The sequence below is a fragment of the Rhinoraja longicauda genome, chromosome 30 (genome assembly GCF_053455715.1).
Source record: "Rhinoraja longicauda isolate Sanriku21f chromosome 30, sRhiLon1.1, whole genome shotgun sequence".
Taxonomy (NCBI): domain Eukaryota; kingdom Metazoa; phylum Chordata; class Chondrichthyes; order Rajiformes; family Arhynchobatidae; genus Rhinoraja; species Rhinoraja longicauda.
In genome coordinates, this window is record NC_135982.1 from 25,822,854 (window position 1) to 25,843,635 (window position 20,782).

At 42.9% G+C, this 20,782-nt stretch overlaps 1 protein-coding gene across 1 annotated transcript in view; it reads right to left on the reverse strand.

The window, feature by feature from the left end:
• Positions 1–289: 289 nt before the first annotated feature.
• Positions 290–20,782, reverse strand: part of ssu72 (SSU72 homolog, RNA polymerase II CTD phosphatase) — a 72,702-nt gene continuing 52,209 nt past the window's right edge. The window contains exons 3-4 of the mRNA XM_078425259.1: positions 2,077–2,216; positions 290–1,977 (exon numbers count right to left, since the gene is read on the reverse strand). Coding sequence (XP_078281385.1) covers positions 1,811–1,977; positions 2,077–2,216 — 307 coding nt within the window. The 3' untranslated portion in view covers positions 290–1,810. The remainder of the gene's footprint in view (positions 1,978–2,076; positions 2,217–20,782) is intronic.

The following is a 20,782-nucleotide window of genomic DNA, read 5'->3' on the forward strand; positions in this document are numbered from 1 at the left end:
ATTGGCACAACTTTGGTCCTCATGTTGAGAAACTGCAATAAAAGTTTCCAAAGGTGATGGAAGGACTGGAGGAAAGACGAGGTGCTGAGAGCTCTCTTATACCTGCATTAAGGAGGCATTTCAACACACCTGAGCAATGACAAACACCTGTGAAGCCATGTGTCCCAAACATCATGGTGCCCTGAAATGGGGGGGGGGGGGGGGGGGGGGGACTATGTATAAACACTGCTGTAATTTCTACATGGTGAAACCAAAATGTATAAAAATACCCTTTAATAAAATCTCACAATGTGCACTTTAACCACATGCAATTTTTTCTATTACAAATCTCAAATAAATGATGGGTCTTTGTCCCAAACATTATGGAGGGCACTGTATATAGAAAATTGGCTTCATGGAAGGAAACAGAGGATAATGGTGGAAAGTTGCTTCTCGGACTGGAGGCCTGTGACTAGTGGTGTGCCTCAGGGTTCCATGCTGGGCCCGTTAGCCTTTGTCATCTATAACAATGATTTGGATTAGAACATACATGGCAAGATTAGCAAATTTGCTGATGATACAAAAGTGGGTGGTTTTGCAGATTGTGAAGATGGTTGTGATAAATTGCAGCAGGAACCTTGATCGATTGGCCAGGTGGGCTGAGGAATGGTTGATGGAATTTAATACAAGAAATGTGAAGTGTTGCATTTTAGGAAGTCTAACATGGGCAGGACCTATACAGTGAATGGTAGGGCTCTGGGGAGTGTTGTAGAGCAGAGGGATCTAGGAGTGCAGGAGTATGGTTCCTCAAAGGTGGAATCGCAGGTTGATTGGGTGCTCAAAAAGGCTTTTGGCACATTGGTCTTCATCAGTCAGTATTGAGAATAGAAGTTGGGAGGTCATGTTGCAGTTATATAAGACGTTGATGAAGTCGCATTTAGAGTATTGTGTTCAATTCTGGGCACCATGTTATAGGAAAGATGTTGTCAAGCTGGAAAGGACACAGAGAAGATTTACAAGGATGTTGCCAGGATTAGAGTGTCTGAGCTATAGGGAGAGGTTGAGTCAGCTGGGACTATAGTATTTGGAGCACAGGACGATGAGGGGAGATCTTATAGAGGTGTATAAAATCATGAGGAATAAATCGGGTAGATGCAGAGTCTCTTGCCCAGAGTAGAATTGAGGACCAGAGGACATAGGGTTAAGATGAAGGGGAAAAGATTTAATAGGAATCCGAGGGATAACTTTTTCAAAGGGTGGTGGGTGTATGGAACAAGCTGCGGAGGAGGTGGTTGAGGCAGGGACTATCCCAACGTTTAAGAAACAGTTATACAGGTGTATGGATTGGACATGTTTGGAGGGATATGAACCAAACGCAGGCCGGCAGGACGTGTAGCTGGGACATGTTGGTCGGTGCGGGCATGTTGGGCCGAAGGGCCTGTTTCCATGATGTAGCACTCGACGACTCTATGAGCTGAAGTTCGCAGACAGTGACAAAGATGGAGCATCATACAAAAAATCCTGAAATTGGATGCTCAACGAGAATAGGAATGTAAATTGGCCGGTACCAATTGGCCAGTACCAATTCTGATCAAAAACAAAAATAGCAGTCCAGCTGAATTACACCTACCAGAAAGCACGGAGTCGCTCCAAAGAACATTTCTCCTTCACTATTTTTGCAGTAGGAAATCATGTAAAGCTCATACAAAATTATATTGCACCCTGGAGAAATCGTGTCGGTCAGAAAACTTCACGTGCACATGTGTGGCTGGGGAACAAGTACAACCCCATTTGGATTGACTGCTGCGGTAATTCCTCTCGGTGCATTCTTTCACACTCGCTCCCCACGCTCCCAATACACAAAAGTGTAAACACTTACACATTGGCACAGTTCACAAATGAGGAAAGCACCGATTGTGGCCTCTTCGTGATTATCCTGAATGTCCACGTTTATGACATGCACTGACTGGAATGTCTCCTGGTCTCTTGAATGCAGATCTGGGAAATCACAAGATGGGGGAGGGGAGGCGTCAGCAAACCACGTTTCACAACCAGCTCGGTCAACAGGGTGGCGAAGACAAGGGGCGGCCATTTTACCTTCAAGCACCTGATCGTACACCCGCTCCTCACACGTCACTATCAAATCAAACTGGTCTTTGCAGGTCTGGAAACGTTCCGGTCGAGATTTTATCCGCTTATTTCTGTCCAACATGTGGAGAATTCCGTTCTGTGTATATCTGGACTGAGGTCAAGGAACTTAAAGGTGCACATTCAATAAACTATAAATAATTATTACAGCAACAAGATAGATTTGCAGCACAGAAAACCTGTGTGCCGGATCCCATTCTGAATAATGGGGGAAAAGGTTCTTCAAAGTTGTTTCATAAATTGTTGCCCATCATTGAAGCAGAAACATCTCAAAATAGGTGGTGTTTTGTTCAAACGTCTTGATGAATGATGCATAAACAACGTATAGGAAATACAGTAGGGGACATACAAGAGTGTACTTTGAGGTGTACTTTTCGATCCATACTTTTACACCAATAAGAGTGTACTTTGGCTCCAAGTAATTAATAAAGTATGGTCTTTGCAATCATCTGCCATTTTAAGGTTAAGCAGGGATGTTTTGTTACTCCTTGAGAAATTTGCATTGCCTTGAAGATTTAAGTCAACCCAATTTAAATAAAAAGATGGAAACAAGGTGTCTGCCTGTTGGACCACACTTGTCAGATCACACCCAGCAAACATCAGACCAAAACACTAAACAGATGGTTACAGCACAGGCAGTCCATCCGATGGTGGGATCACTGTTGCGAGCAAAGGTTTATTTTCGTTTAGATGGCAATGAGACAATATACACCCTATACTCTGCCACAAATCAACAGCGCACCAGTGAAACAATAAGCTTTGCCCAGTAGATAGACACAAAATGTTGGTTAACTCAGCGGGTCAGGCAGCATCTCTGGAGAAAAGGTCGCCCCCCTGCCTCGGACCCGAAGCGTCATCTATTCCTTTTCTCTAGGGACGCAGCCTGCCCCGTTGAGTTACTCCAGCATTTTGTATCCATCTTCAATACAAACCAGCATCTGCAGTTCCTTTCTACAGAAACGTTGCCTGGTATTGAGCTCAAGATCAGTCACGTGATCATAAAATTACAGACTGGACTTCTTTATAGTTGAATAGGGTTCAGAATCCTAGCAAGAAGTCAGTTGGAAAATGAAGTTTTTCATTAAAAATTGCTCAATGAAGATGATTTGGTAGAAGAAAATCCTTTTAACCATAGCTAATAATGGACATATCTCACTGACTTGATTTTCTATTTTAACAAAGTCACACAAATCCTTCATTGAAAAAAGGTGCAAATTAAAAACCTACAAGTGCAGGAGAATTTGTATTTTATTTTGGACTGAAACATTTATTTTTATCCACAAATTGATCCACCGTCCATGTTTAAGAGATCAAGTTTAAGATTAAGATTTGGGGATTGGATCACTGATGCAAAATTGAAAGTTATAAATTTCAAAAATTCAGCTGATGAAATATAAATGGGAATCAAGAACTGAAGGCTGGCATTGTTTGGTCTGTCCATGAACAGCCCCCACTTAAAAAGTTAACAGTAAACCTGAAGTTTCTTCATGGAAACTACCCTTCCACTTAAAGGATTAGAATGATCAAGAGGTCAAGTCAGACATTCAATGATTAGTTAAAACACACAAAAGCGCTGGAGTAACGTGGTGGGTCAGGTAGCATCTCTGGAGAACATGGGTAGATGACGTTTCATGCGAGGACCCTTCTTCAGACTGATCAGTCCGAAATAGGGTCACGAAACATCACCAATCCGAAGAAGAGTCCCAACTCTAAATGTTACCAATCAATCTGAAGGAGGGTCCCGACCCAAAACATCACCAATCAATCTGAAGAGTCCAAACCCATAACATCTCGTATCAGTTTGAAGAAGGGCCCTGACCCAAAATGCTGCCTATTGTTACCCATCTCCTACCTACCTATCCATATTCTCCAAAGATGCTGCCGGACCCACTGTGTTACTCCAGTACAGCGTGTTTTTGTAAACCAGCATCTGCAGTTCCTTGTATCTCCTCAGTCAATCATTAATTATTTGGAGAGATGAACGCAAGTGCGATCCATATCCCTCCATATCCATGTGCCTCCTTAAAAGCCTCTTGCTTATTGGTTCGATATTATTTGCTACGTCTAAATTAAACAAAAAAATTTATAGGGAAAACCCTATAATATTTAGTGCTATACGAATTTGGAAACAATTAAAAAAGACATTAAAATTAGATAATTTATCACTTTTTCTTCCAATTGTGAATAATCCTTTGTTTAAGCCTTCATGGGTAGACGGGGGTTTTACACAATGGAAGGATTATGGAATTAAAAATATGGGACAACTTTATAAGGAAGGCACGTTTCTGACATTTCAGGAGTTGCAACAGACTTATGGTCTTCGTGGAAATGATTATTTCAGATATCTTCAACTTAGAGATTATGTAAAATCGAACTCCCAAAATTTTCGAATTAGAAATTCAGAAATTCTTGATGAATGTTGGAACAAACATCCTAATACAGAAAAATTAATATCTTATATATATAATATCTTATTAGACAGTGACATTCCCTCCACGGACTTATACAGACAAGAATGGGAAAAAGAATTAAACCAAGTAATTACGAAAGATACTTGGGAAGAAAGTTTGCAACATATACATCAGTGTTCACTAAACGCCAGACATTCTCTAATACAATTTAAAGTAATACATAGGTTACACTATTCAAAAACAAAACTACATAAAATTTTCCAACATATCTCACCTAAATGTGATAAATGTCAACATTTAGAAGCTACATTATTTCATATGTTTGCAAACTGTATAAAAATTAAAAAATTCTGGGTAAATATTTTTAGCATAATATCTAAAGTAACCAGCACACAATTGGACCCAGATCCAAAATTAATTATACTCGGAATATTAGAATTAAATCAAACATTTAGAACAACACAAAGAAACTTTATGGATTATAGTTTAATAACAGGAAAAAAATTAATTCTAAAATTTTGGAAAGGCCCTACGTCCCCCACAATCAAAATGTGGATTATAGAAATGACGGAGACCTTAAACGTGGAAAGAATCAGATTTTCCCTGTTGGACAAACAGGAATTATTTAATGGAATATGGTCTCCTTTTATTGATTACTTAAAGGGTCAGAATGGTTCAGCACAGGAACCTGACTAGCACTCGGACTAAAGAATGGATGAAATGCTATACTTTGAAATGTACGAATATATCTCGAATGAAGTTTTTGTTATTTTAATAAATTTCTCCACTCTTCTTTAACTAACTTTTTCCTTATCTTTATAATCTGTTTTTGTTTTTGTTTTTATTTTTCTTCTCTCTTTTTTCTTTCTTTACTTCATCTAGTTCTTTAGTTCTATCTAGTTTAAAAAAAAAAGGGGCAAAAGGTATTGGAGACAATATAATAATAATTGACAATATTATCAATTTAAAAATGTATGACTGTAAAGATGTAAACAGGTTATGTACCTATCTCCAATAAAAAATTTATTCAAAAAAAAAAAAAGCCTCTTGCACGCCAAAACATAACAACCAATATTTTATATTGCAGCAAACTGCTAATGAACCCACTTAATTAAATCCTAGAAAGCATCTCAAAATAAATGTGAGCAAACAAATTGAAAGGAATTAGCAGCAAATTTAGGAAAGATTTCACTGAATGTGCAAATTACTTAACCAGACTGGTTTCAAAGTATCACAAATGCAAATGCCTGAATCAAGGGTCCAACTATTTGGAGAGATGAAAGCTAGACTCAAGAGTTTAATGTTGGGGTTTTGTTTGTGAATCACACAAGCAGGTGAGTAACAAAGTGATCCAATATCACAAAGCCCAGTTTCACAAAGGATGAATAATAGGAAGCAATTAAGTCGAGATGTAAGAATAGGTTGCATTTAATGTCTCGTGTGGCCTAGCTTTGAGTACTGAATTACATGCATTGGACCCCTGCAGAAAGCAGCAAATGGCCTTAGATTTAATGCAGGAATTATAGTCACCCTTAGACACCCCCACAGATTGCAGGCCAGCTGCAGTATTACACGATGTATCGGCTAAATTGCTTAAGGTTGTTAAATTAGCTTCAAATTCCTTGAAACACTCGATACAAACTGCATTGCACCCGAATTACCGGTGAATCATCTCACTCGTGTTAACTTTCTCAGAAAACTAGTGAGGTTTTTTTTTTTTAAGGTAGACACAAAATGCTGGAGTAACTCAGCGGGTCAGGCAGCATCTCGGGAGAGAAGGAATGGGTGACGTTTCGGGTCGAGACCCTTCTTCAGGTCAGACTGACTCAGTCTGAAGAAGGGTCTAGACCCGAAACGTCACCCATTCCTTCTCTCCCGAGATGCTGCCTGACCCGCTGAGTTACTCCAGCATTTTGTGTCTACCTTCGATTTTAACCCGCATCTGCAGTTTTTTTTCCTGGACCTTTTGTTTTTAAATTGAAAAGACAGATAGATAGGACAGCCCTGTATGGGGGATGGCAGAATGGGGACATTGTACCAAAGCTGCCCAATAAACCTCGGCTTCCAGGTACGTCACAGGAGTTTGGCAGCCATCTTTGCAACAAGAGGGGCCAGTAAACCGCTGGTGTGGCCACAAAGGCAAGCATGGTCACCACCAAAGTATGTAGGATGTCGCTTCACACCTTGGCCTGGTCCACCCAGTTGGTTGGCACCATTGTCCATTCAACCTCAGGTAGAGTCAATGCATGGTGTCGGCTGGTGGGAAGAGTCTATTTACAGTGGCATGCAAATAGACCATCGAGTTAAGGTTTAATTCCAAGCCTCTTCCATTAAATGATCTGAAGTACTATAATTGATCAGACTTTTAAGGGTGAAAAACAGAGAAACTCGAGGCCCCCACAGCTAGATTGTTAGTTAGCAGCTCTTAACATCCATGGCCTGGAGTCAATGCTAATATGAACAGTGTTGGCCACGTATCCTCCCACAATGAGATGGCCTATCCTCATCAGCAGGGTCATAGGGAGAGATAGTGAAGGGTAAACAGCAAAGGAACTGTTCAATCATCAGTGTCCCCAGGAGTGTGGAAAAGATTGAGTTGAAGATACAAAGAACTGCAGATGACAGAATCGTAAGCAAAACACAAAGTGCTGGAGCGGGCCAGGCAGCATCTGTGGAGGGAATGGATAGACAACGTTTTGACTCGGGACCCTTCTTCAGACTGATTGTTGCAGGGGGAAGAAAGCTGGAAAGGAGAGGTGGGGATGGGACATAGCCTGGCAAGTGATAGGTGGATACAGGCGAGAGTGGGACATGGGCTGGCAACCAATAGGTGGACACAAAATGCTGGAATAACTCAGCGGGTCAAGCAGCATCTCGGGAGAGAAGGAATGGATGACATTTCGGGTCGAGACCCTTCTTCAGACTTTTTCCTTCTCTCCCGAGATGCTGCCTGACCCGCTGAGTTACTCCAGCATTTTGTGTCTACCTTCGATTTTAACCAGCATCTGCAGTATTTTTCCTAAGCAATAGGTGATATAGACGAGGGTGGGAAAGTGATAGGTGGATACAGGCAAGAGGAGTTGGATTTTTAGATGGGTGGAATTAATGACAACTGAGACAAAAAAGTTGTGAGACAAGGAGTCAAAACACAAAAACAGTGATGGATAGAGATTAAAAGGGTACGTTTACTCAGTGAGGTTATTGTGTTTGAGGTGCAGCGACTTCAACTGTACCAGGGACGGCAAGCATCACTAGAAACATATGCTGAGCATCCAGAAAGAGAAAATACAGCTAGATTAAAATCAAGGAGTTTGGTTGTTCAGCACAGCAATTTGCAGTTTGCATTAATGCCAAGGATCATTTAGCAGAAATTGGACGTGTGATGCAGTATGTAATTCCCATCTCCCAAACAAATCCTAGTGGCCTCACATTGTGTCCCGCCCCCCCCACATCACTTTCCAGGCTTTGTCATTCCCCCACCTCTTCCAGCATTCTCCCCCTACTACAATCAGTCAGAAGAATGGTCCAGACACTAAATGTTGCCTATCTATGTTCTTGAGAGATGCTGCCTGTCCATGTTCTCGAGAGATGATACCTGACCTTCTGAGTTACTCTAGCACTTTGTCTTTTGCTAAACATTTCACTAGTTTAGTTTAGAGATACACTGTGGAAACGGGGCCCTATGGCCCACTGAGGCCGCACCAACCAGTGATCGATCAGTCGTGCCCAGTAACTCGCTCCTGCACACTGGGGACAATTTACAGAAGCCAATTAACCTACAAACATGCACATCTTTGGAATGCAAGAAGAAATCGGAGCACCCGGAGGAAACCCACAGTCACAGGGAGAACGTACAAACTCCATACAGACAGCACCCACGGTCAGGATCGAACCCTGGTCTCTGGCGCTGTAAGGCAGCAACTCGACCGCCGCGCCACCCTGCCGCCCCTCAACGTCAAGACCTCACCTCATTTATTCTCTTGATTCCATGATAAAATTAATGACCACAGGACAGAGCGGAAACTTGGCACCATCAATAATCCAGTGCTATCTGGAAATGTTTAATGCAAATTAAAAACCAAAGCAGACACCAAGAACTCTCTCATAATGAAACAAGTAAAACATTTTGCTGAGCTCAAACATTTATTACAGATACACAGGAAGCTATAGGAGGTCAGTGTTAGCATTAACCATCTGTTAAGAATATGGTGATAGAACAGTATTCTAACTAACATTTGGTTAAAGGCAGACCTTGGTCCCAGCACAGGATGCCAGGACACAGCACGTTACCAATCCTGCCCACTGAAAACTTTGATGAGTAATTCTTGAGCACATTAAACATGAAAACTGCTCTCTGGTGACTTGACAGAAGTCTAATTGAAGCTCAATTTTCCCAATCTAAAACATTTTGTACTTTCGTTAACTTTCATTTGAATAATGGACATGCAGAGGCCAAGCTTGGAGAAATCCAAATCCCAAAGCAAGTGTTGACCATGCACTGGGCCACCAGACAGTGAGATGGGGGGGGGGGGGGGGGGGGGGGAACGTAGCTACAAGTCTGAGAAAATATCTGTAACAGAATATCACATGTGCTCCAAATTCATTCAACTGTAGAAGATAGACACAAAGAGCTGGAGTAACTCAGTGGGTCAGGCAGCATCTCTGGAGAAAAAGTATGGGTGACGTTTTGGGTTGGTACCCTTCTTCAGAGTGAAAGTAGAGGGGGAAGAACTGGAGGTATGAAAAGGCCAGAACAAAGCAGGCCCGGCAACAGACGACCAAGGAAAGGTGGACCAAATAAGGGCCCATTGTTGGCTGGGGAAGAGGTGATAAGAATGGGATACAGGGATGTGAACAGTGGGACTCGTCAGACGACTAGGGTGGGGGAGAGAGGAATTCAGGGGTTAGTTAAGAATTACGGAAATCAACACTTATGCTGCTGGGTTGCAAGCTGTCCAAGTGACATACGAGCTGCTGCATCTTGTGCCTCTGGGCTTCCAACCTCCCAGTTCAGACCCAACATGGTTTACAGATACCGACAGTCTATCCGCTACGTCGCACAACAGTTCTCCTGTGCTGAATCCTTCCTCCTCATTCAATGCCAGGTTGGCCAGTAGTGAATGGCTGATAGGGAGGGAAAGGGCCTTTCAGCAGATTGACTGCAGCAAGGAACCATTTCCAACAAACTCTAGCTCTGGGCAACTTTCCAAACCCATTCACCCGAGGAGTCATTCACTGCTGTGGAATATTTATCAGCAGCAACTGTTAGGATTCACAGATAGGTTGGGAAAGGAGCACCATACCTGAACAGAAACCCTGGAGTGTGACGGCCACACGTGAAACTTGGGAAAGAATAGCTCTGAAGCGCCAAATGGAGATTTTCCAATCCCAATCACGTGCCCTGGGCAACACATTGCAGATTTGGTTCTGTGCCGAGAGTCAACTTAGCACGTCGGACAGGTGGGCTGTGCAATTCCTGCATCGCTGTCAAGCACGGCTTCTCCCCCACATTATCTTCTCCTTCTAGGTCTCTGAGCCACTCTCCTATAGAATAATTGTACTTGGCTAATTACTCAAACAAGGAGCCTGGAACAGCAAGCAGTTGTGCTACTTAAACTTGAGCGTACTGTAAGTTTGTACACAGCGTCTAAATGGTTCGCTGTTTCCCCACTGCATTTTAATTGCTCAAGTGCTATTTGAAATCTACACTTTGTTTTTGTGACAAATTCAAGGAACTTAGTTTAGTTTTAGTTTAGAGATACAGCTTGGAAACAGGCCCAGCGGCCCAGCAAGCCCGTGCCGACCAGCGATCACCCCTACACTAGTACAGAGTGGAAACAGGCCCTTTGGCCCGGTGAGCCCGTGCCGACCAGCGATCACCCCTACACTAGTACAGCGTGGAAACAGGCCCTTTGGCCCAGCGAGCCCGTGCCGACCAGCGATCACCCCTACACTAGTACAGCGTGGAAACAGGCCCAGCGAGCCCGTGCCGACCAGCGATCACCCCTACACTAGTTCTATCCTAGTTTAGTAGAACAATTGACAGAAGCAAATTAATCTACAAACCTGTACGTCGTTGAAATGTACGAGGAAACCGGAGCAGCCGGCCGGATAAACTCCACACGATCATTGGGAGAAAGTACAAACTCCGTACAGACAGCACCCGTAGTCAGAATTGAACCCACATTTCTGGAGCGGTAAGGCAGCAACTCTACCAAGGTGCAACTGTGGCGGCCTGCTCTCCTGGTGTATGCAGTCTCCCAAGTCTTTGGGAGAGATCCTAGTTTCTTAATGGACAATCTAACGTTGCCACCTCCTGACCTCTACATGGACTTCTAATGGGGTATATTAGACAGCGGAGGAAATGCAGGATTCTCCAACTGAGGGGAGAAGAAAGCAGGGTGACTAATCCCTATTTATGAAATACATGGAATTTATTAACTGTTTTGTTCATCTGTTCATCTGCCCCTCTGTTTTGAACACAAATGCCTTCTGATGTCAGTTTTCACATCTCCTTTAAAACTATTCAGGTTGTATCACCCCTCTTCATTCTCTCACTTAAATTATCTCCCTCTTTTGCATGCCTCTGCTCACTCCATCAGTTTACATCATCCCAAACTCACTGCTAACCCATTGCATTTTTGTGTCATTGTCAAACTATGAAAATGTGCCCCCACTTGGTTAATGCACAAGTTGATGGACTCTCTACCTTCATGTACCAATAGGTCCATGCAAGTGGGCCACAGTCCCAATGGTAGCACTGCTCCAGCATTCAAAACCACATTTGCTCTGGAACCAGAACATCAATTCAAACCCGATAACTCTGGTTTATCAAAAAACATGCTATCTATCCAGAGCAAGTCAATGGTCACTGGGTCATTATCATTCACAGTCCTATTTTCTAATTAGATATCAAACTGCATTAAAATGCAAGAGTTATATTAAAGCAGAGAGTAAAGTTTCATTGGGTTAAATCCTCGGCACTCCCAGGCCAGTTTGCCTGAAGTTCACATTACAATCACCCCACTTACTCCCTCTTCTCCCCTCTCCCAACAGGCAAGAGGTACAGAAGCTTGAAAACGTCAGCCAGAGTGCGGTCCTGACCCACCAGCCACCTCATTGGAGACCGTTGAAATATCTTTAATCTAACTTTATTAGACTTTATCTTGCATTAAATGTTATCCCTTTATCCTGTAACCATACACTGAATGGCTTGATTGTAATCATGCAAAGTCTTTCGGCTGACTGGATAGCACAGCAAAAAAGCATTTACATGTAACAATGATAAACTAAAGTACAGCACAGCAGGGTGTTCAACTACAACAATTGACACAGGCATCTCTGTTCCACTCAAGCCTCCTCTTGCCTTTCCCCCATAGGAATCTCAAAACTCTTTTCTTCCTCATACCTTTCTCCAGCCTCCTTATTAATGCCTCCTTATAAACGCATCCATACCGTTTGCTGCAAACGCTTCCTACGGTAGCAAGTCCCAATCTCTTGACATGCTTTGGATGCACAAGTATTTTTTGGGAATTCATATTTAATTTCTTGATCTTGTATCAATGGCCTCCAGTTTTGCTTTACCCCACAAGCAACAACATTCTCTACATTTACTTGATACACCAACAAAAAAAAAATCAGAATTTAAGAATCTTCTTAAAAGTTCACTGCTCAATCTTTCAGACAAGAGAACCCGCCCATTCTCCCCATTCGCACGCAAGTGCTTTCTTGATGAGAGATGGTTAAATTATATAAAATTTCCTCAAAAGGCAAATGAGAATTTTCATACAGATGGACGTCAAGTTTCTTTGCCGAGGACACGTTTATATTGAAGATAGACAAAATGCTGGAGTAACTCAGCGGGACAGGCAGCATCTCTGGAGAAGGGATGGGTGATGTTTCAGATCGAGACCATTCCTTCTCTCCAGAGACACTGCCTGTCCCGCTGAATTACTCCAGTATTTTGTTTCCATCTTCGGTGTAAACCAGCTTCTGCAGTTGATACTTACACGTTTATGTTATCTGTTATGGTCAGCCGATTCAAACTCTTGAGAATAACTACTGAAATAAACCCACAAACCCAACATGGAATACACAGATAGAGATTCCACATTGGTTCCAATGTCCCAAGGATGTAGAATTGGGAGATTTGGGTGAAGGAGGGATGCAAAAATTGGACCAGCAGGAAAATGTCAGGAGAATAACAATACTGAATAAAACAGAATGAAGAATTGTACCAAAGAATAAGTAGAAGTGTTTGTTACCATGGAGAGGGATGACATCACAGATTTGACAACCTTGGTTTCATATGGAATAGAACTGGGAGCCAAATTATTATCGTTAGAAAGTTAACAGTAGTGGGAGGGTTTCTATGGAATGAGTTATTACAGATACAGGACCAGGCATTCATCCTGGTCTCCAAGTTAGATATTTAAAAACTAAATAACGCAGGATTGGATAAATAATGCTGCAGTAATGCTGGCTTGGTTACAAGTAAATGGGGCAGCTGAAGATAGACACAAAATGCTGGAGTAACTCAGCGGGACAGGCAGCATCTTTGGAGAGAAGGAATGGGTGACATTTTGGGTCAAGACCCTTCTTCAGACTGAATTGGTTACAGGTTCACATTTGAATGAGCGCAGTTTGCACTGGTTTCTTGTCAGTGGATGACGATTTCGGCAACAGGCCGACGGCACCAAGTCAAAGGACATGTTGAGGTCATCGACTGTAACTCGGGTCGAGCGAGATTACAGAGAAAGGGTCAAAATAAAATCCATTGAATCGCAAATATCTTTGAGAGAAACCTACTCGTGGAACATGACAAAGCGATCTGCAAGGGAATGGTGACCACTTCATTAACGCTGAACTTTTCACAATTGCTTGTGATGACTTGGAAGGATCGGGATAAAATCAGCAGAGCAGTCGCACTGTATTGCAAGAACAATCCCTTTTGATGAGACTGGGGAGTGTGTGGGCGGTACATTATGAGAACCTTAATCTCCAGATTTTACGGTCAGCTTTGGGAAGGACGAGGCAAGGGAATTATTGAGTAAATTAATGGTGTTATAGCATAAAGGGAAGCAAAGCCTCAGCAATTTTATGGTGATGGAGGGGATGAAATCAGGACATAGTGTGTGGGTCTGTAAAAGGTAGGTCATGACTGCACTGTAGAATTACATTTTAGCCATGCCGACACTCAATGCAATGGATGCTTCATTTAGATTAGAGACACAGCATGGAAACAGGCCCTTCGACCCACCGACTAGCGATCCCCGCGCACTAACACTATCCTACACACACAAGGGACAATTCACAATGTTACCAAACTAACCTACAAACGTGTACGTCTTGAGAGTGTGGAAGGAAACTGGAGATCCCGGAGAAAACCCACGCGGTCACGGGGAGAATGTACAAACTCCGTACAGATAGCACCCGCAGTCAGGATCGAACCCGGGTCTCTGGTGCTTTAAGGCAGCAACTTTACTGCTGCGCCACCGTGCCATCCTAATGTAGGTCTGAAATCCTAACAAATGTATATCAAGTGCCAGATACATTAAATTTCAGGCCAATGGTATTTAAGATAAACTGGCAGCATGGATTGATGGCTGTCTGGAGAGAATGCATGGGTGCTTTTTAGACTGGCAATACATCACCCATGGTAAGCCAGCAATCCGTTGCAAAATTTATTTTTTAATACATTAAATAATTTTAAAGCATAAACTCGTAAAAGGAATAGTTGCTGACACGAAAGGAACGATGGCAAGCCGCAAGGCCTTGAGCAGCTACTGACACAGTTGAGGGCACTCTTGTGCCAAACAGTTCAAGATAGATGGGAGAGGTATATTTTAGGCAAAAAAAAGCAAACACGCTGTACTAGAAGACAAGGCCGCATTGATCACTGCAGTTGTGAAACTTGTGGCATCAGGGATGACACCAACACTCAGTCAGGTGAACTCCACCCAGAGAATTGTGAATCTGTGGAATTCTCTGCCTCTGAAAGGAGTGGAGCCGATTCACTGGATGCATTCAAGAGAGTTAGATAGAGCTCTTAGGGCTAGTGGAATCAAGGGATATGGGGAGAAGGCAGGAACGGGGTACAGATTGGGGATGATCAGCCATGATTACATTGAATGCCGGTGCTGGCTCGAAGGTCCAAATGGCCTCCCCCTGCACCTATTTTCTATGTATCGATGTTGCGGGTAGACCTGATAGAAGTATGCAAAATCATGAGATGCATTGAAAGGGTAGACAATCAGAATCTATATCCCAGGATGGAGATATTAAATACAAGGACACTAAATGCTGGAGTAACTCAGCGGGTCAGGCAGCATCACTGGTAAACATAGATAGGTGACCTGAAGAAGGGTCCCGACCCGAAACATCACCTATCCATGTTCTCCAGAGGTGCTGCCTGACCTGCTGAGTTACTCCAGTACTTTGTGTCTATCATTGCTTTCAACCAGCATCTGCAGTCCTTTTTATTACCTAATTTCTAGAAGGCACAGCTTTAAAGGTGAGAGGGGCATGGTTTAAAGGAGACACTTGGAGCAAGTTTTTTTTAAACAGAAGGTGAAAAGTGCCAGGGGTGGAGGCAGATAAAATAGTGGCATTTGAAACTTTTTGGATAAGTGCATGGAATGGTGGACATGGATTATGTTCAGGCAGATAAGGGCTGGGCTTGGCATCATGTTCAGCACTGACATTGGGGGCTGAAGGGCCTGTTCCTGTGCTGTACTGGTCTAAATTCTATTAAAAAAATATACCAGCAGCTGAAACCTAAATTTAGGTTTCATGGGAAAGTTTCTAAATAAGCATTTAACCTTCAATTGTTCGTACACTGCAGTTAGTCTTGAGTTTACTTCTAAGAGCATAAATGGATGTGTTTGTAATTCGAAAATCTCAGAAATAGAATTTGTGCATATCAATGGTAGCAAAAATAAGTTCATACGTGATAGGAGCAGAATTAGGCCATTCAGCCCATCAAGTCTACTTTTGCCATTCAATCACGGCTGATCCATCACTCCAAGTAAGCATGCAGGTACAGCAGGCAGTAAAGAAAGCTAATGGCATGTTGTTCTTCATAACAAGAGGAGTTGAGTATAGGAGCAAAGATGTCCTTCTGCAGTTGTACAGGGCCCTAGTGAGACCACACCTGGAGTATTGTGTGCAGTTTGACTCCAAATCTGAGGAAGGATATTCTTGTTATTGAGGGAGTTCAGCGTAGGTTCACGGGTTAATTCCCGGGATGTCTGGACTGTTATATGTTGAAAGAATGGAGCGACTGGGCTTGGATACACTGGAAATTAGAAGGATGAGAGGGTATCTTATTGAAACATAAGATTATTAAGGGATTGGACACGCTAGAGGCAGGAAATATGTTCCCGATGTTGGGGGAGTGCCGAACCAGGGGCCACAGTTTCAGAATAAGGGGTAGGCCATTTAGAACAGAGATGAGGAAAAACTTTTTCACCCAGAGAATTGCGAATCTGTGGAATTCTCTGCCTCAGAAGGCAGTGAAGGCCGATTCTCTGGATGAGTTAGAGCTTAAGAGAGAGTTAGAGCTCTTAAAGATAGCAGAGTCGAGGGATATGGGAGAAGGCAGGAACGGGGTACTGATTGTGGATGATCAGCCATGATCACAGTGAATGGCGGTGCTGGCTCAAAGGGCCGAATGGCCTACTCCTGCACCTATTGTCCTAACCCCATTCTCCTGCCTTCTGCCCATCACTTCTGACACCCGAACTAATCAAGAATCTATCTATTTCCGCCTTCAAAATATCCATCGACTTGGCCTCCACAACCTTCTGTGGCAATGATGGACACAAACTCACCACCCTTTAACGGAAGATATTCCTCGTCACTTCTTTCCTAAAGAAACGTCCTTTAATTCTGAGACTATGACCTCTGGTCCGAGACTCTCCCACTAGTGGAAATATCCTCGCCACGCAGGCCAATCCAACCGCACAATCTGGCAAACCTATTCATTAGGTACGGAGAAGAGAGCGAGTTTGCATCCAGGTGATTTATATCATTCTGAGTTCAACTTCAAGCAATAGGGAAGGATTTCTACAGCACCGCACAGTTTGCCACACAACTGTGAAACCCGAGCTCACCTGCAATTAATTGGCTGTTTCATAAGACCCACAGTTGTGAGCTGTTGGTGGTCACCGTGACTTAAACCCTGCACACTGCACCAGGACACGATTTGCAAAGTAATGCCAGCAAACAGCGACATCAGCAGAAGACTGGTGTACTGAGACTAAGGCAAGTAGCACTATTCTCAATTCAGGAATCATGGGAGCAATCTTAAAGCTCTGGCACAAAACATAAGTACAGTCGACGGAAAGCTGGGAATTATCAATTGCGTAAAACAAAAGTTACGATGGGAGGTTTAACTTAGAAGCTAACTGTCGGATCTTATTTACAGAAGGTAATGGAGAATAGGGAGAAGCCATTCCACAGTGCACAAAGACATAAGAAATGTTGCTGTAGGAGATTTTAAAGTGTGGAGCAATTGTAATAAGTGATTGCCGATCTGCTTCTGTGGCTAGCATGGAAATAGTTGCCTGGGTTGGGCGCCATCTTGGAAAAAGAAATTAAATCTGAGACACAAATGCAACACATACTGGACACCTTAAACCTCCCGGGTTTTAGCCTCTGCTGTCTGGAGGGGGAATAAAGGGAAAAATAATTGCGCACACACACACACACAATCGCCAGTCACTTCAAAGCTACTGGGTAAGGGATATAGGAATGGCACATTCACTGGAAAGTAGAGAGAGGTGGGACTGGGAAAATAACATGCCAGCCCAAACAGAAGCAGGCGAAGCTTGCAGAAGCCGAGGTGCAGGAGAGACCGTGAACAAAACAAATCTCAGCTTCTGAATTAGGGCTGACTGGGTAGCAGGCTCACCTGCACAAAGATCAGGTGGTCGTGCTTTTCCACGGAACGACCCTCCGCTGAAGGGAATGCCACGTTAAGCTGAAATACTGCTGCCCGGATTCATTCTTCCTGTATTCAAACTAGAAAATCCCAGTGGCCGGACATTTCAGCTACTCAGTGACCATGTAAAAGACATGGCGATAACTTATAATTACAGAGCACCTTAAACGCAGCGAGCCATGCCAAGGCATTGCACAGGAATAGCTGCAGATTGAATCAGAGATTACTTTAGTAACCAAAGGTTTCAGGGTCCCAAAGAGGGATGAGAGTCCTGCTTCAGAATAGTGGAGTCTGAGGAAGGGTCTCGACCTGAAACGTCACCCATTCCTTCTCTCCTGAGATGCTGCCTGACCCGCTGAGTTACTCCAACATTTTGTGATACCTTCGATTTGTACCAGCATCTGCAGTTATTTTCCTACACAACTTTAAGAATAGTGGAGTATCTCATTACAATTTCCTACATCAGAAAAATCAGCAGATACATGTGCTTGCAGTCATAAGATAACTTTTTTCTTGTAATAGTTTAGACAATACTTCAAAAATACCTTTGGGAGCAGAGAGCCAATTTAGTCAAATATAATGTAAATTTGTTGTAATAAGCATTGCTGCCTCTCAATTCCAATGATCGTAGAACCCTGAAATAGGTTTTTAAAACAGTCAATGTGATTCACATTTCAGTATTAGAAACATAGACATAGAAAATAGGTGCAGGAAGAGGCCATTTGGCCCTTCAAGCCAGCACCACCATTCATTGTGATCATCCACAATCAGTAACCTGTGCCTGCCTTCTCCCCATATCCCTTGATTCCACTGGTCCCTAGAGGTCTATCTAACACTCTTTTAAATTCATCAAGTGAATTGGCCTCCACTGCCTTCTGTGGCAGAGAATTCCACAAATTCACAATTCTGGGTGAAAAAGATTTTTCTCACCCGTTTTAAATGGCCTCCCCTTTATTCTTAGGGCCCCCTGGTTCTGGAATCTCCCAACATTGGGAACATTTTTTCCTGCATCTAGCTTGTCCAGTCCATTCATAATTTTATACGTTTCTATAAGATCCCCTCTCATCCTTCTAAACTCCAGTGAATACAAGCCCAGTCTTTCCAATCTTATCATATCATATCATATCCATACAGCCGGAAACAGGCCATTTCGGCCCTCCAAGTCCGTGCCGCCCAGTGATCCCCGTACATGATCCTCATATGACAGCCCCGCCATCCCGGGGATTAACCTGGTGAATCTACGCTGCACTGCCTCAATAGCAAGGACATCCTTCCTCATGTTAGGAGACCAAAACTGCTCACAATACTCACCAAATTAAATTGACACCATGGGGAAATTCTGCCCAATTTCCACATCATTTGTGACGAGTTAAATATTTGTCATTGTGAACATCTTCAAATAAATTTCAGTCCACTGGATAGAAAAATGCACTTGCAATCATCGAGCAAGCACAGCCTCTTAACATTTAACTAAAGATAATGATGGCAAAAAAAGTCTAGTTACATTTAACAAGTGTATCACTGTCTCTACATTAGGATAGACTCTACGATAGCTATACGAGTGTGTGCCTATCACTCGTTACATTTAACCTGTAATCCACAGGACAATGGATTGGGACCCCGGAAGCAGGATTAGTCACGTTGCTAATCTTTGCTGCAATATATAAATAATAGATTGTGTCGAAAATCACAGCAAGTCACCCCCTCCCCTTTACTTTCAGTCTGAAGGGTTCCAACCCGAAACGCCACACATCCGTTTTCCTCAGAAAATCTGCCCAACCCGCTGAGCTCCGACAGCACTTTATGTCTATCTTTGGTATAAACCAGCACCTGTAGTTCTTTTCTACACATGACAGCAAGTTGGCTAACAAATTCCAGTCCTCCAACTGGGCTTCATCGGACAGTTTAATGGGACATGCATTGTTCTGGCTACATGCTACCCGCCTTCATGTTAAATGGACAAGCAGTGTCAATCACTCGCCTGGCAAACTGAGTCAGATCACAAATGTAATTCAGCACAGACTGGCAATTAGACAGTGAGCACAAGTGAAAAACCTCACGGTTCAATAGGTTGCAATAGTCTCAGACTGCGGTTGAGGAATATTGATGAACCCGAGGTTTTACTCAGCATCAAAAGCATGCGTCAGCTTCACTGCATACATGTGGGATGTTAAAGTTATTCCCATTTCCCAGCATAGAAATGCTTTTTAAATATATTTTTAAGAAAATATGTTTTTTTACGTATGGGAACCATAAAGCATGAAACCTCTAACACAGGAGGCATCATTCAGCCCATGCTGGATGGAAAAGTCCTTTGGGTTAGGGTGAATTTGCAGCAGTCTAGTTTTACAGGTTATGCATACACTACATCTATTTCTCCAGTAGTAGATGTCAAAATAAAGGACGCAACTTTAACATTAGAGCTGCGTCAGTAAGGGATGAGGTCATGTCGGCATCATAAAAAGGAGTCAAAATGTGGGACTCTTTATCCCCCCTCACCACCCCTCCCAAAAACCTGAGAGGAACTGCAGATACTGGAATCTTGCGTGGAACACAATGTGCTTGATTAACTCAGCGGCTTTTTCTCCCCCAATAGGAAGCAAGCTTTATTCATTCAGAAGGTTGCCCGGAAGCAACGACAAGCACCTTCGGGAGTTGTTTGGTTCTACGCAGGGAAAACATACGCCCCGATTCAAAGACGGAGTGGATCAAAACCAAGTCAGTCACTGCCAGTGGCAATGATCAAAATCCTGCTCCAAGCTTTTAATTTTACCGTGACAATTTGGCCCATTGGAAATTGTGAAAGAACACACTGCAAAGATGTAAGAGGTTTAACTCCAAATCATATCTTGTTCTTGCAAATATTTTGTAAATATTACAATTCATATAGTTTTTTAAAAACTGTATTTAGGCTGAAGGGCCAAACCATGTCCTCCAGTGATGCTGCCTGACCGGCTGAGTTACTCCAGCACTTTGTCTTCCCCCAAAAACTCTGAGAAGCTATTTAAATATGCTTGAGAAATATGCTGAATGGCCCAATGGAGACACAAGGGACTGCAGATTAGTTTACAAAAAAAGACAGTGTTAAGAGTAATTCAGCGGGTCACGAAGCATCTCTGGAGAACACGGATGGGAGACATTTTGGGTCAGGACCCTTCTTCAGACTGGGTCTGTAGGGTCCCGACTCAAAGCGCCACCCATTTATGTTCTCCAGAAATACTGCCGACTTGCTGAATTACTCCAGCACTTTGTATCTTTTCTAAATAGCCTGATTCTACTTCTATTGCAAGATAATGGAAAC